Source organism: Schistocerca serialis, chromosome 9 (assembly GCF_023864345.2).
Source record: "Schistocerca serialis cubense isolate TAMUIC-IGC-003099 chromosome 9, iqSchSeri2.2, whole genome shotgun sequence".
Lineage (NCBI taxonomy): Eukaryota > Metazoa > Arthropoda > Insecta > Orthoptera > Acrididae > Schistocerca > Schistocerca serialis.
In genome coordinates, this window is record NC_064646.1 from 140303144 (window position 1) to 140317792 (window position 14649).

Consider the following 14649-nt stretch of genomic DNA (forward strand, 5'->3'; position numbering starts at 1 on the left):
ATTCTTGTTGAAACTTTCTTCCTCGCAGCGTAAGGAAAATACAATGCAACGTACAAAAATACAAATACTGAAGGCGCAAAAATGAATAATGTCTCTATGATAAATGTATGTACGATAAATTTTCTTACTCTGTCGACGTAGATTTTTAGACTGTCTGATTTTGCGGAAAACTTAGTGCTTCACAAAAAGTAAATTGTCCAATTATTACACAAGTATATATTTAATAGAAGTCACTATTGAGTTACGCTGACATTAATTTGCCTCTAATTCTCTGCGGTTGCCGATCGTACAGTACATCCACTAAATCTTGATGATTAGTACATATATATGAGATTTTCAGATGTCTTGCAGGATGGAAGAAATTACTGCCTCTTCTTATGCCTGCAGGCAAAAGTCATGCTTGTAAACGAATATTGGCGTAATAAATGAAAATATTCTTGCGGCTGTGATAACTCTTAATATGTATATTTTCTTGCAATTTTATACACACATTATTGACGCACGAGTAAATTACACGTCCTTTTTGTGTGAAATCTAAAACATAAGTACTTTCAAGCGAAATTCTGTTACAAAAATTGAATATTCTCTGGACATTTCCCTTCTGTTGCAAAGGTTATTTTATAAGCCTGTCTTTGCCGCCTTCTGCGGCAATGTACACATTTTTTATTAATAATGAGGAAAAGAAAACAATCATATAAATTGATAACGAGAGAAAACAAAAAAAAGTAAAAAGGTATGATATGGGGAGCTACTTGTTTAGGTATTACACATGACCCACTTCCAATTGACAATATGCAGTATGTTCGTAGGAAGGTGGATTCATGCTGTGACATTAAGAGCGGCGTCACTTCCGAGGGCAATCCCAAAAGTAAGGTCGCCTATTTTTTTATAAGTACATAGACCTGTTTATTTCTGCAATGGTTTACATCAGTTTACAGCTTGAACACTTAGCTATTTTTCGACATAATCACCATTTCTGTCGATCTATTTTTGTAGACACTGTGGCAGTTTTTGTATGCCCATGTCATACCATCTCGCCGCCATGCTGTTCAGAAAGTTATGAACCTCTTCTTTCACCTCGTTGTCGGAGCTGAATCGCTTTCCGTCAAATGTTCTTTTATTCTAGTGAACAGCTGATAGTCACTGGGCGCCCAGTCAGGACTATAGAGCGATTGGATGATTATGTTCCACTGAAAATGTTGCAGGAGAGCAACCGTTTGCCGAGAAATGTGTGGGCAAGCGTTGTCGTGGAGAATGTGTGCGTCCCTGCTCAAAATTCCTCTTCTCCAGTTCTGAATTGCCCGTTTGAGTTTTTTCAGAGTCTCACAGTACCTGTCAGCGTTAATTGTGGTCCCAGCGATTCAGCTCCGACAGAAATGGTGATTAGGTCGAAAAATAGCTAAATGTTCGAGCTGTAAACTGATGTAAACCATTGTAGAAATAAACAGGTCTATGTACTTATAAAAAAATAGGAGACCTTACTTTTGGTATTATCCTCGTATTTCTTTCTTTTCTAGGTAGTAAACCCCAGTGGTGATCCTGTTATATCAATATCGAATAGCGCAGACGAAGGAGCTCTTGGAACGTGAGGATGTTCGGCGAATGGACTGTACTACTCCTTTCACCGACATAAATCCCAGCGGGCACGTGACAAATACATTGAGGAGACGTATCGCAGAGCGTCCACATGCACCCACGACTATCCAGTTGTTGTTAATCGGGCTGGTGGAGGAACTGTACTCTCTGCCACAAGACTTCCTTACCAGCGTTGTGGCCAGCAGCGGAGGGCGTTGCAGAGCATGCGCTGCCGCCGGTGATGGTCACACACCCTATTAAGAACCGTGTCCCTGCCCTCTTGTAATTTCTATGGACTTAATGCTATGAGAAATGTCCGCGTATTGCATCAGGCAAAAAGAGTGACAGAAGAGTTGTAGCTCGATGTATCTTGCCTTCAAAGACGGCATACGAAGCAAGGAAAGACCCCAGTACGCCTATAACTGCCAAGATAGTCATGCAACGACTACGTTCTATGGGAGCAATAATGATTTTAAGAAGACCATAACGGTAACAAAAATATCACAGCACTGTTCAGAACACTTAATCTGTGCGGGGATGTTAATTGGAGGGGATAGTTGCAACCTGGTCTCCATGTATCCTCGAGGCAGCAGCCTGAAGGCGGCTGACCGTGGCCAACAGCACGCTCGGCTGCTCGCGAACCGCGGCTAGTTCCTCCTGCGCCCGCACACAGCTCATATCTTGCGAACCATGGGTGAAGGGTATCAGACGGATGCCATATTTCTTTACTTCCGCAAAGCGTTTGACTCGGTGCCCCACTGCAGATTCCTAACTAAGGTACGAGCATATGGGATTGGTTCCCGAGTATGTGAGTGGCTCGAAGTAATAGAACCCAGTACGTTGTCCTCGATGGTGAGTGTTCATCGGAGGTGACGGTATCATCTGGAGTGCCCCAGGGAAGTGTGGTAGGTGCGCTGTTGCTTTCTATCTACATAAATGATCTTTTGGATAGGGTGGATAGCAATGTGCGGCTGTTTGCTGATGATGCTGTGGTGTACGGGAAGGTGTCGTCGTTGAGTGACTGTAGGAGGATACAAGATGACTTGGACAGGATTTGTGATTGGTGTAAAGAATGGCAGCTAACTCTAAATATAGATAAATGTAAATTAATGCAGATGAATAGGAAAAAGAATCCCGTAATGTTTGAATACTCCATTAGTAGTGTCGCGCTTGACACAGTCACGTCGATTAAATATTTGGGCGTAACATTGCAGAGGGATATGGAGTGGCACAAGCATGTAATGGGAGTTGTGGGGCAGGCGGGTAGTCGTCTTCGGTTCATTGGTAGAATTTAGGGAAGATGTGGTTCATCTGTAAAGGAGACCGCTTATAAAACACTAATACGACCTATTCTTGAGTGAAACTTGAGTACTGATCGAGCGTTTGGGATCCCTATCAGGTCGGATTGAGGGAGGACATAGAAGCAATTCAGAGGCGGGCTGCTAGATTTGTTACTGCTAGGTTTGATCATCACGCGAGTGTTACGGAAATGCTTCAGGAACTCGGGTGGAAGTCTCTAGAGCAAAGGGGGCGTTCTTTTCGTGAATCACTACTGAGGAAATTTAGAGAGCCAGCATTTGAGGCTGACTGCATTTCGCGGAAAGACCACAAAGATAAGGTAAGAGAGATTAGGGCTCGTACAGAGACACATAGGCAGTCATTTTTCCCTCGTTCTGTTTGGGAGTGGAACAAGGAGAGAAGATGCTAGTTATGGTACGAGGTACCCTCCGCCACGCACCGTATAATAGATTGCGGAGTATGTATGTGGATGTAGATGTAGAATTTATTCGTGATATCGATGACTGTCTGCTAAGACTAAAGGATATTATTCACCTAGGACGAATTAAGCCTATTGTGTACTCCACTGATGAACCCTCTGCCAGGCAATTAAATGTGGTTTGCAGAGTATCTATGTAGTAGTAGATGTAGATAGTAGTCCATCCAGAATCGAAGAGTGTCAAAGGAGTTGCCGGTCGACAAGCGGCTAGGGCGTCGTCACTGATGCTTTCTGTACGGGTGCATTCTTAAAATCTCCATATATACAGGGCAATGTCCTGACTTAGTGACTGAATCGTCATCGGCCAGCCCAATGACAGAAAATTCAAATTTGGACAAGGTGTAGATCTTATATTGTAGGCTTAGTATAATGACGGATTTTCCGAAATTCCAACCTTTTTTTTTTTTGAGTCATCAGTCTTCTGACCGATTCGACGAGGCCCAAAAAAGAATCCTCTCCTTTGCCAATCTCTTCATATCAGAGTAGCACTTGCAACCTACGTCCTCAGTTTTTTGCTAGATGTATTCAGAGCTCTGTCTTCCTCTAGAGTTTCTGCCCTCTACAGTTCCCTCTGGTACCTTGCAGGTCATTCCCTGATGTCTTAGCAGATGTCCTATCATCCTGTCCCTTCTCCTTCTCAATGTTTTCCACATATTCTTTTCCTCTCCGATTCTGCGCAGAACATCCTCATTTCTTATCTTATCAGTCCACCTAACTGTCAACATTCGTCTGCAGAACGACATCTCGAATGCCTCCATTCTCTTCTGTTCCGGTTTTCCCACAGTCCATGTTTCACTGCCATACAATGCTGTACTCCAAACGTACATTTTCAGACATTTCTTTCTCAAATTAAGGGCTACGTTTGATACTAGCAGACTTCTCTTGGCTAGGAATATCCTTTCTGTCAGTGGTAGCATGCTTTTGACGTCTTCCTTGCTCCGTCCGTTATAGGTTATATTGCTGCCTAGGTAGCAGAATTCCTTAAATTCATCCACTTCGTGGCCACCAGTCCTAATGTTCACTTTCTGCTACGTCTCATTACTTTCGTCTTTCTTCGATTTACTCTCAGTCCAAGGGATGAAACAGGGACTGGAGAATTTTTTGAAAAATGTCACTGTTAAAGCAATTTTGAAGCTAGACGTACGAAAACCGGTATTTGGTTTCTCGGTCAGAAACAATAAGTGTTTCAGCATTTTTGGAAATTTAAACCTATGGGGGTGAAATAGTGGGTGAAAGCGTTTTTTGAAAACATGTCATTCTTAAAGAAGTGCAAGGCAATTTTGAAGCTAGATCTACGAAAATTGGTATCTGGTTTCTCGGTCAGAAATAAAGAAATGCGTGTTTCAGCATTTTTGGAAATTTAGCCCTGCGAAGGTGAAGTGGTGGGTGAAAGCTTTCTTCGAAAATATACCATTTTTAAAGAACTATTAAAGTATTTCAAACTACATCTATGAACATTGGTATTTGACTTCTCGGTTACAGGTAAAAAAAGCACCTGTTTCAGTGGTTTGGAAATTGAACCCCTATGGAGATTAAATTAAGGATCACACTTTTTTATGAAAACATTTTATTACGAAAGCATTTTTAAAACTAAATCTAAGAAATTTTAAATTTGGCTTCTCAGTTAGAAACAAAAAAAGGTGTTTCACTGTTTTTGGAAATTCAACTCCTAAGGAAGAGAAACGGGGGATGAAAATAGTTATGAAAATATTACATGGCGCAATCATTTTTTAAGCTAAATATACGAAAAATTGTATTTAGCTACTCTGTTAGAAATAAAAGATACTTGTATCAGTGTTTTTGGAAATTCAACCCCTTAAGGGGTGAAATAGGGGTGAATCGTTCTCTGAAAATATTTCATTGCGAAAGCATTTTTAAAGCTTCTCGGTTAGAGATGAAAAAAATGAGGTCAGTCTGACTGAGTCATCATCGGCCAGCCCAAACCTCTAAGGATTCGAACGTAAAGTCAGGATAAGGTGTGGATATTGGACTGTAGTCAACGTTTAAGAAGGGATTGCCTGAAATTCCACTACTAATGGGGTGAAATAGGGGTTGAAAGGCCTTTTGAAAATACGTCGCTATTTAAGGAATTTTGAACCTAGAACTATGAAAACTGGTATTTTGTTTCTCAATCAGACCATGCAAACATGTGTTTGAACATTTTTGGAAATTCAGCTACTAAGGAGGAGAAATAACGAGTGAAACCCTTTTTTAAAATCAGTACTTGCCAAAGAATTGCTAAAGGAAATTTTAGGCTACATCTATGACAATTTGTATTTGACTTCTCGCTTAGAGATAAAAAATACGTGCTTCAGCGTTTCTGGAAATTCGACCACTAACGGAGTCCAATAGAGGATGAATATTCTTAAGAAAATACTTCGTTACATTAAAAAAAAGTAAAGCTTAAGTTAAGGAAATTGGTATTTTACTTCTCGATTAGATATAAGGAAATATTTGGTAGAGGATGAAAATTGCTGTGGAAATATCTCCACAAGAACGCAAAGGCAGGTTTAACAAAAACTTTGGACTCCAGGTAGCAGAATCGCTTTTTGGTCAGAAGTATATTCGGAAAAGATCATTCTTATATGGCCTTAATTAGCGTAAAAAGTTTAGAAGGTGTTGCAATTTGTGAACAGCATAAAAATTCGATTAAATAAAAACAAACAAATCTCTGCAGGCCATACAGTTGTAACACCATAGCTCTAATGCTCTACTGATTTATTTAGCCTTTTGTTTTATTTAATGTCACATCGTTGAGCTTCTGTAAAAATGTTTGATTGAATAGATAACACAAAATTGTATACTCCTTTCTTTGTAAAAACTTTGATGTCATGATTTGATTCTATGCAATGTAGTGTATCTGTGATTTAAATTCTTTGTCCCAATTGGAGGGAGACAAAACTTACTGTATATACTTGGAATTTGTTTAAACAATTTTTTAGAATTGTCAATATGTGCAAAGGTTCAGTTTTATTTAAAATGTTTGTTCTCTGTTATGTAAACTGTTGACCTTCACTTAGGGTTCTTAGTTATTTTGTATGTAAAAGGTGTTGTGGTTCCCCTCGGGAACGGAACTGTGTAGCGCGCGCAAATTGTGGTTGGCCTAGGTAGAAAGGTGGAACAAGAGTCAGTCGGGGACCAGCTACCAAACTGTCAACTGCTCATGTAAAAGTTGTGTATTGTGTTGGTCCTGAGAGAGGCTTTTCCTGGCGATTTCCAATGCCTCGGATGGATAGAGAAAGAGCTGGAACTATTCTGGAATTGATGTCTATCATCGCCACCAAGAAATGACAGAGTCCGTCAATTCTATCTGCAAATCCACCTACCAACATGCAATCGCCACCACATTGCGCAATCGCTGTAATGGAACACTATAGTAATGTACAGTGAAGGATCAGCTTATTGGATGTTTAGTGTACTCAAATACAAGGTAATTTTTAACTGAACTTTTGTACCTACCGTGATTTATTCTCAGTCACATATCCACTTAGGGTCCCTCCCACGCTAAAGTGCTTACCGAGTATCCTTTATTGAAAGAAAGTTAAAGTTAATGTGGCAAGAGAGTAAACTAAAGCAAATGATGCTTGCTGAAAGTAATTTTCCTACTAAAACTGCTTATTAATATGTTGTTGCCAACTTCAAAATTAAAAGTTCTTAAGACTGAGGCTTATTAAGTTTTGCTTAGTAAATGATCACATTGCTGCCTGTTGTAAATCGCAAAAGGTGAATCAGTATCTTACAAGTATGTTAATTTTGTGTTTCACTGTAGTACAAGTGCAAAACTGAAATTGTGGAAAATTATATACTCATGCTTGTTAAGCACTGGTTCCTCTTGCGTATTAAAAGTGCATATTAATGTTGTAACAGGAATCATAGTTTGCCTATCGTGCTCATGCTACATAAGGATCAATAGAAAGACAACTATCTATGAATACAGTAACATCTTTATTCAAAAGACAGTGATAAGTATTCTGTTAGTGAATTCCATTTAACTTTCATTCTAATTAGAAAAGTATTTAGCTGAGAGAGATTTAACCTGTGACCAGTTCATAATTTTGCAATGAACTACATTTACAATTTTATGTCAGCTAGGAAAATGTTTCAAAAGTAATACTGAACCTATGTCCAATTTGTGATTCTACAGTGTATATTAATAGTAATGTTATAAAGACCATTCAGTTTGAATAAGCCCTGAAAGTAATAGTGTGTATTGTTATCTGTTATATTTATGCAAATAATTTGTTCTACTCTGTCAACTCCAGACTTAACGTTAATATATGCAGGTGTCAGAGTTCATTGCATTCGCGTGTGGCAAAATATAGGTTGTGTTTGTCCGTTAAAGTTACTCATACCTATTTTCTTGAACAAGAACATCAATCATTATCTTGCCTAATTAGGCTGGCGAATGTTTTCTTTATTCTTTGAACAGTGTAGTTAGGTAAAATATTGTTTCTTACTGTTTAAATATTTACGTAATTCTTACTTTAGCTTCCGATAAGCCACCTCCGTTAGGTACAACACGATCAGCATAGTAAAATTCCTCTCAGAAGGTAACACTGCTCTGTTGCTTTATACCATAATTGCTTTAACAAGATAGTTTTATTTCACGACCTGACTCCAACTTTAAGGTTATGGTATAGCAGTAACGGACAGTAGTGTTATAGGGTGTGACAATAAATGCAAAATCTAAAGTGAAGCGCTGGGGCGAATTAATCCTTTCCCTAATAATTACCGTTAAAGATATCTGATTGTTTGTCCCTTGTTGTTGAAACTGGTTGGGAGAACAGTTTATTGATTGACCCGGTAGAAAGAGTATATCACCGACTTTCTAACTTACTCGTCGCAATGGGTTGGAATTATGTCTGAAAAAGTGATCCTTTAATTCTGCTGCGCAGTGCAGTTTGGATTCCGTAGAAATGTTGGAACACGTGAGGCAATACTGACCCTAAGACGTATCTTACAAGAAAAATTAAGGAAAGGCAAACATACGTTTCTAGCATTTGTAGACTTAAAGAAAGCTTTTGACAATGTTGACTGGAATACTCTCTTTCAAATTCTGAAGGTGGCGGGGGTAAAATACAGGGAGCGAAAGGCTATTTACAATTTGTACAGAAACCAGATGGCAGTTACAAGAGTCGAGGGACATGAAAGGGAAGCAGTGGTTGGGAAGGGAGTTAGACAGGGTTGTAGCCTATCCCCAATGTTATTCAATCTGTATATTGTGCAAGCAGTGAAGGAAATAAAAGAAAAATTCGGAGTAGGTATTAAAATCCATGGAGAAGAGATAAAAACTTTGAGGTTCGCGGATGACATTGTAATTCTGTCAGAGGCAGCAAAGGACTTGGAAGAGCAGTTCAACGGAATGGACAGTGTTTTGAAAGGAGGGTATAAGATGAACATCAACGAAAGCAAAACGAGGCTAATGGAATGTAGTCGAATTAAATCGGGTGATGCTGCGGGAATTAGATTAGGAAATGAGACGCTTAAAGTAGTAAAGGAGTTTTGCTATTTGGGGAGCAAAATAACAGATGATGGTCGAAGTAGAGAGGATATAAAATGGCAATGGCAAGGAATGCGTTTCTGAAGAAGAGAAATTTGTTAACATCGAGTATAGATTTAAGTGTCAGGAAGTCGTTTCTGAAAGTATTTGTATGGAGTGTAGCCGTGTATGGAAGTGAAACATGGACGATAAATAGTTTGGACAAGAAGAGAATAGAAGCTTTCGAAATGTGATGCTACAGAAGAAATGCTGAAGATTAGATGGGTAGATCACATAACTAATGAGGAGGTATTGAATAGAATTGGGGAGAAGAGAAGTATGTGCACAACTTGACCAGAAGATGGGATCGGTTGGTAGGACGTATTCTGAGGCATCAAGGGATCACCGATTTAGTATTGGAGGGCAGGGTGGAGGGTTAAAATCGTAGAGGGAGACCAAGAGATGAATACACTACGCAGATTCAGAAGGATGTAGGCTGCAGTGGGTACTGGGAGACGAAGAAGCTTGCACAGGATAGAGTAGCATGGAGAGCTACATCAAAACAGTCTCAGGACTGAAGACCACAACAACAACAACAACAACAACAACAGTGCAGTTTTAGACCGCTGCGCACGCCCTCTCTAGTGGTTGGTACAGACCTGCAGCGTAGGCCGCCAGTAGGCGATATCCGGGTCCCTTTCCCACTCCTCGTCCGAGACATCTGCGCAGAGGCCGTCGCCATCGGGGTCGTAGGCCTCGCCGTCCTCGCAGCACTTGCGAACGCAGGGAGCCGCCCCCGCACACACGCAGGCGAAGGCGATGTGCAGGACCATGCTGTCCACGCGCACGCCGTCCACGCAGAAGGAGGTCGCCGGCACCAGCGCGCCCTCTGGGGCCGTGTCCAGGAGCAGCACCTCCAGCTCCACCTGTGCAACACACACTGCTTTTGCAAAATGGTTCAAATGGCTCTGAGCACTATGGGACTTAACTGCGGAGGTCATCAGTCCCCTAGAACTTAGAACTACTTAAACCTATCTAACCTAAGGACATCACACACATCCATGCCCGAGGCAGGATTCGAACCTGCGACCGTAGCGGTCGCGCGGTTCCAGACTGTAGCGCCTGGAACCTCTCGGCCACTCCGGCCGGTACTCCTTTTGCAGCGGAAATCATCTTGCACGAGGCGCCTTAGAGAAGTATGGCCGAATTTTTGGTAACTGTGAATTTTATTTTTTTTCTAATAATGAAATACCGTGAAGTGAAATGAATCAAACAACTTATAGCCGTGTTGACTGTTAAACGATTGCGATTGTTTCAAAAATATTAAAACGTTTTTTTTTCAGATAGCGATGTCAGTCACAAAATCTGTTGAATACGATTTTCACTCTGCAGCTCAGTGTGCGCTGATGTGAAACTTCCTCGAAGATTAAATCCGTGTGCCGGACCGAGACTCAAACTCGGGACCTTTCCCTTTCGCGGGCAAGTGCTCTGCTATCTTAGCTACTCAAGCACGATTCACGACCCCTCCTGACAGTTTTACTTCTGCCAGTACCTCGTCTCCTACCTTCCAAACTTTACGGAAGCTCTCCTGCGAACCATGTCAGACAAGAAACAAAAGAAAAAAGCAACACATTTCGAGGTATGAACTTCACCTTCAGGCTACAATGCCAATAGAAAAACATTTAACTAAAGTACACGTAGATGTCAAACGTGTTCTGTATAGTCTTGGCATGAGCTCTGGTCATCCTATGGAGAGAGAGAAGGATAATCTAATATGTTCATACGTTGGTCTGCAGTTGACATATTAAAAAAAAAAATTATCACACACGTTGTTTTATGTAACGGCTGTCTTCCTGTAGTGTGTTCAATTACGTCCACTGTGACGGCTCCTTGGATCTTGTTGACCATTGTCCATGAACTTGCAAAGAAAACTTCAAACACGACACCACAATCACCTCCCCTGTGCAACAGAAACAAGATGGCGATCAAAATAATGCTTGTTTCTATTTAACTGTCGGTAAGTCGATGCAATGTCTTCTAAACACGTGCTTTTATTTGCATACTTGTTACGAAAGGTGCAGTGGTCCTCTCAAAGATAATCTTTGACTGAAGCACCAGGCTGAGGCCATATTGAATCTCGTCAAGCTCGTATCTTTGGCGTTTTATACTAAAACCACATTATAACTTATGTCCTATAAATAAATGCTGTCCCAATATACTATCACACTGAGGATCTATCAGAAAGGTACAGTCTGCTGATATTAAATTTCAGATAATAAGTTATCGGCATGTAAAGGTCTCAGAAGGCATGAAACAGAACAAAGTTCCAAGTTGTATGCCATAACAGTGGTATAATGGTAACTTCTTATGTTGTGGTTGAAGATGTGCAATTTCAAATACGATAATTTTCCTTCGTGTGCTGTCATTGACAAAAGTTTTATTATCAACCTTCACGTTCCTGATATCTTCTGGGTCTTGCTATTTCAACAATTTACAAATTAAGAATGCAACATGGAAATGCGAGTAAATATTCAAAACACGTTGAGTGGCTGGTAAAAACAAACTGCCACTCATTGTCAGAACGAAAAACATGAAACTGACTGATGCCTATGAGAAAGAATTGAAAGGTGACTTAGTCACACTTTCAGCCGCCTATAAAGTATAAAAGAAAATTTGCGAGCTAGTTATTTTAGCAGATTTATTTTCCAAACAGAATCGTCTTCAAATAAAGGAAACATGCGGTCGAAATATATTCTGGTACTGGTGCAGGCATATTCCTGCTGGTACTTTTTGTCGTTGTTTCAGTGACTTTCAGGAGTAAAGGAAGAGTTTACTTTCCTGATAGTGAATTGTAATTTTTTCGCTCAAATTAGAGCATATTTCACACAACCAGCACATTTATTTAGCAATGGGGGAGCTGCTCCTTAAGTATTTTTGTAACACTTATCCCTATGTAAATAACTAGTATGCAGCTGACAGGTACTCACTTTCAGAGAATAGTTGTAATTTTAGCGTAGATTACAACATACTTCACACAACCAGCATATTTATTTAGCATTGGGGGAGTCTCGTAAGCACTTTTAAGTACTACATACCGCTTTGTAAATAACGAGAATGAATTGGGCAGCTTCTCACTTTCAAAGAATGAAAAGACAGCAGTAGTTTCCAAATTTGCAGTGTCGGAAGCAGCTGAATATATAAAGAGCTTCCGCTTTAATTCAGCCGATGGAATGGCTGCCGAAATCACGACTATACTTCGACAACAGAGACATCTATCTATGCTTTCGAGAAAGGCAAAGGATATCTTTGAAAGGAACGCAGCCACAGTACCTCTCGTGAAGTATATACAAATAAAGGCACTTCTTGTAAACACCTTGCTGTCTTATCTCTGAAGTTGGTCGACGAACTATATTACGTTGATAATTTGATATGAAAAGGAGTCTAGAAGTTATTTTGAAGAATTACAAAGATATCTCTGGAATACATTTATAAATATTCTTAACTATTATGTTTTTTCTACTTTAGCGGAAATGAATTGGAACTGTTGAATGTGAGTTTTTCAACTTTGTAATTGCATTTATGATCTCATTTTTTCACGTGTGATCATAGAGGAGTATTACCATTTCCTTCATGGAGTTTATTTTCCATCTTTTCTCTAAAGTACATAGTACTTTAAGAGTGCTCTGTACTGCAACAGTGTCCTGTTTCGTCTATACGCTTTGCTATAGTTCATCAAGTGTGAAACAGTCTATGTGTTCTTTAAAACGTGTTCTAAGATTTCTAATTGTTTGGCCAACGAAATACACTCCTGGAAATAGAAATAAGAACACAGTGAATTCATTGTCCCAGGAAGGGGAAACTTTATTGACACATTCCTGGGGTCAGATACATCACATGATCACACTGACAGAACCACAGGCATATAGACACAGGCAACAGAGCATGCACAATGTCGGCACTAGTACAGTGTATATCCACCTCTCGCAGCAATGCAGGCTGCTATTCTCCCATGGAGACGATCGTAGAGATGCTGGATGTAGTCCTGTGGAACGACTTGCCATGCCATTTCCACCTGGCGCCTCAGTTGGACCAGTGTTCGTGCTGGACGTGCAGACCGCGTGAGACGACGCTTCATCCAGTCCCAAACATGCTCAATGGGGGACAGATCCGGAGATCTTGCTGGCCAGGGTAGTTGACTTACACCTTCTAGAGCACGTTGGGTGGCACGGGATACATGCGGACGTGCGTTGTCCTGTTGGAACAGCAAGTTCCCTTGCCGGTCTAGGAATGGTAGAACGATGGGTTCGATGACGGTTTGGATGTACCGTGCACTATTCAGTGTCCCCTCGACGATCACCAGTGGTATACGGCCGGTGTAGGAGATCGCTCCCCACACCATGATGCCGGGTGTTGGCCCTGTGTGCCTCGGTCGTATGCAGTCGTGATTGTGGCGCTCACCTGCACGGTGCCAAACACGCATACGACCATCATTGGCACCAAGGCAGAAGCGACTCTCATCGCTGAAGACGACACGTCTCCATTCGTCCCTTCATTCACGCCTGTCGCGACACCACTGGAGGCGGGCTGCACGATGTTGGGGCGTGAGCGGAAGACGGCCTAACGGTGTGCGGGACCGAAGCCCAGCTTCATGGAGACGGTTGCGAATGGTCCTCGCCGATACCCCAGGAGCAACAGTGTCCCTAATTTGCTGGGAAGTGGCGGTGCGGTCCCCTACGGCACTGCGTAGGATCCTACGGTCTTGGCGTGCATCCGTGCGTCGCTGCGGTCCGGTCCCTGGTCGACGGGCACGTGCACCTTCCGCCGACCACTGGCGACAACATCGATGTACTGTGGAGACCTCACGCCCCACGTGTTGAGCAATTCGGCGGTACGTCCACCCGGCCTGCCGCATGCCCACTATACGCCCTCGCTCAAAGTCCGTCAACTGCACATACGGTTCACGTCCACGCTGTCGCGGCATGCTACCAGTGTTAAAGACTGCGATGGAGCTCCGTATGCCACGGCAAACTGGCTGACACTGACGGCGGCGGTGCACAAATGCTGCGCAGCTAGCGCCATTCGACGGCCAACACCGCGGTCCCTGGTGTGTCCGCTGTGCCGTGCGTGTGATCATTGCTTGTACAGCCCTCTCGCAGTGTCCGGAGCAAGTATGGTGGGTCTGACACACCGGTGTCAATGTGTTCTTTTTTCCATTTCCAGGAGTGTATTTACTCAGTTTCTCAGCTGATGGTGAGATATCATGCACCAGTTTTTTCCTTGCGAAAAGCGACCTTGATATCTGTGTTTTTAAACAACTTAACTATTTTGTCTGAAATAACTCCGGAATAAGGTATATTTATATACGCCGTTTTTTGTATGTTGTTGTGGATAGTGGCTATGTTAATTTGTATAACTTTACTTTCTGTTACGTGTTGTAAAAGAGCACATATTTAGCGTTTATGATAACCACAGTTATGTATTCTTTTTTGTATCATATTCGGCAGCGCTAGTTGGAAATTTCTGTACACTGAATAAGACGGCTCCGAATTCAACTTGTTTGTTGGTTTTCTGTGTGCATTAATGTTCAAGTGTGGTTTGTATTAGGCACTGCCACGTCTAAAATAAATGTTTTTTTAATCTTTCTGATGTTCTATGGTGAAGTGGATGTTTTTATGTAAATTATTAAGTCTACTTGACAAAGTTTCTGTTGCTTCTTCAGTTTGATTATATACTCTGAACACGACATTAATATATCTAGGCGATATCTTAAGGTAATACTGTCATTTTAATATCAAATTTTCGATGTCTATCGTATTGT

The 14649-nt window shown here is 41.4% G+C and overlaps 1 protein-coding gene across 1 annotated transcript in view; it reads right to left on the reverse strand.

Annotated features, from left to right (window-relative positions):
- LOC126419423 (probable G-protein coupled receptor Mth-like 3) overlaps positions 1–14649 on the reverse strand; it is a 274477-nt gene that overhangs the window by 137937 nt on the left and 121891 nt on the right. Inside the window, exon 4 of the mRNA XM_050086611.1 lies at positions 9491–9757. Within this exon, the coding sequence (XP_049942568.1) occupies positions 9491–9757 (267 nt within the window). The remainder of the gene's footprint in view (positions 1–9490; positions 9758–14649) is intronic.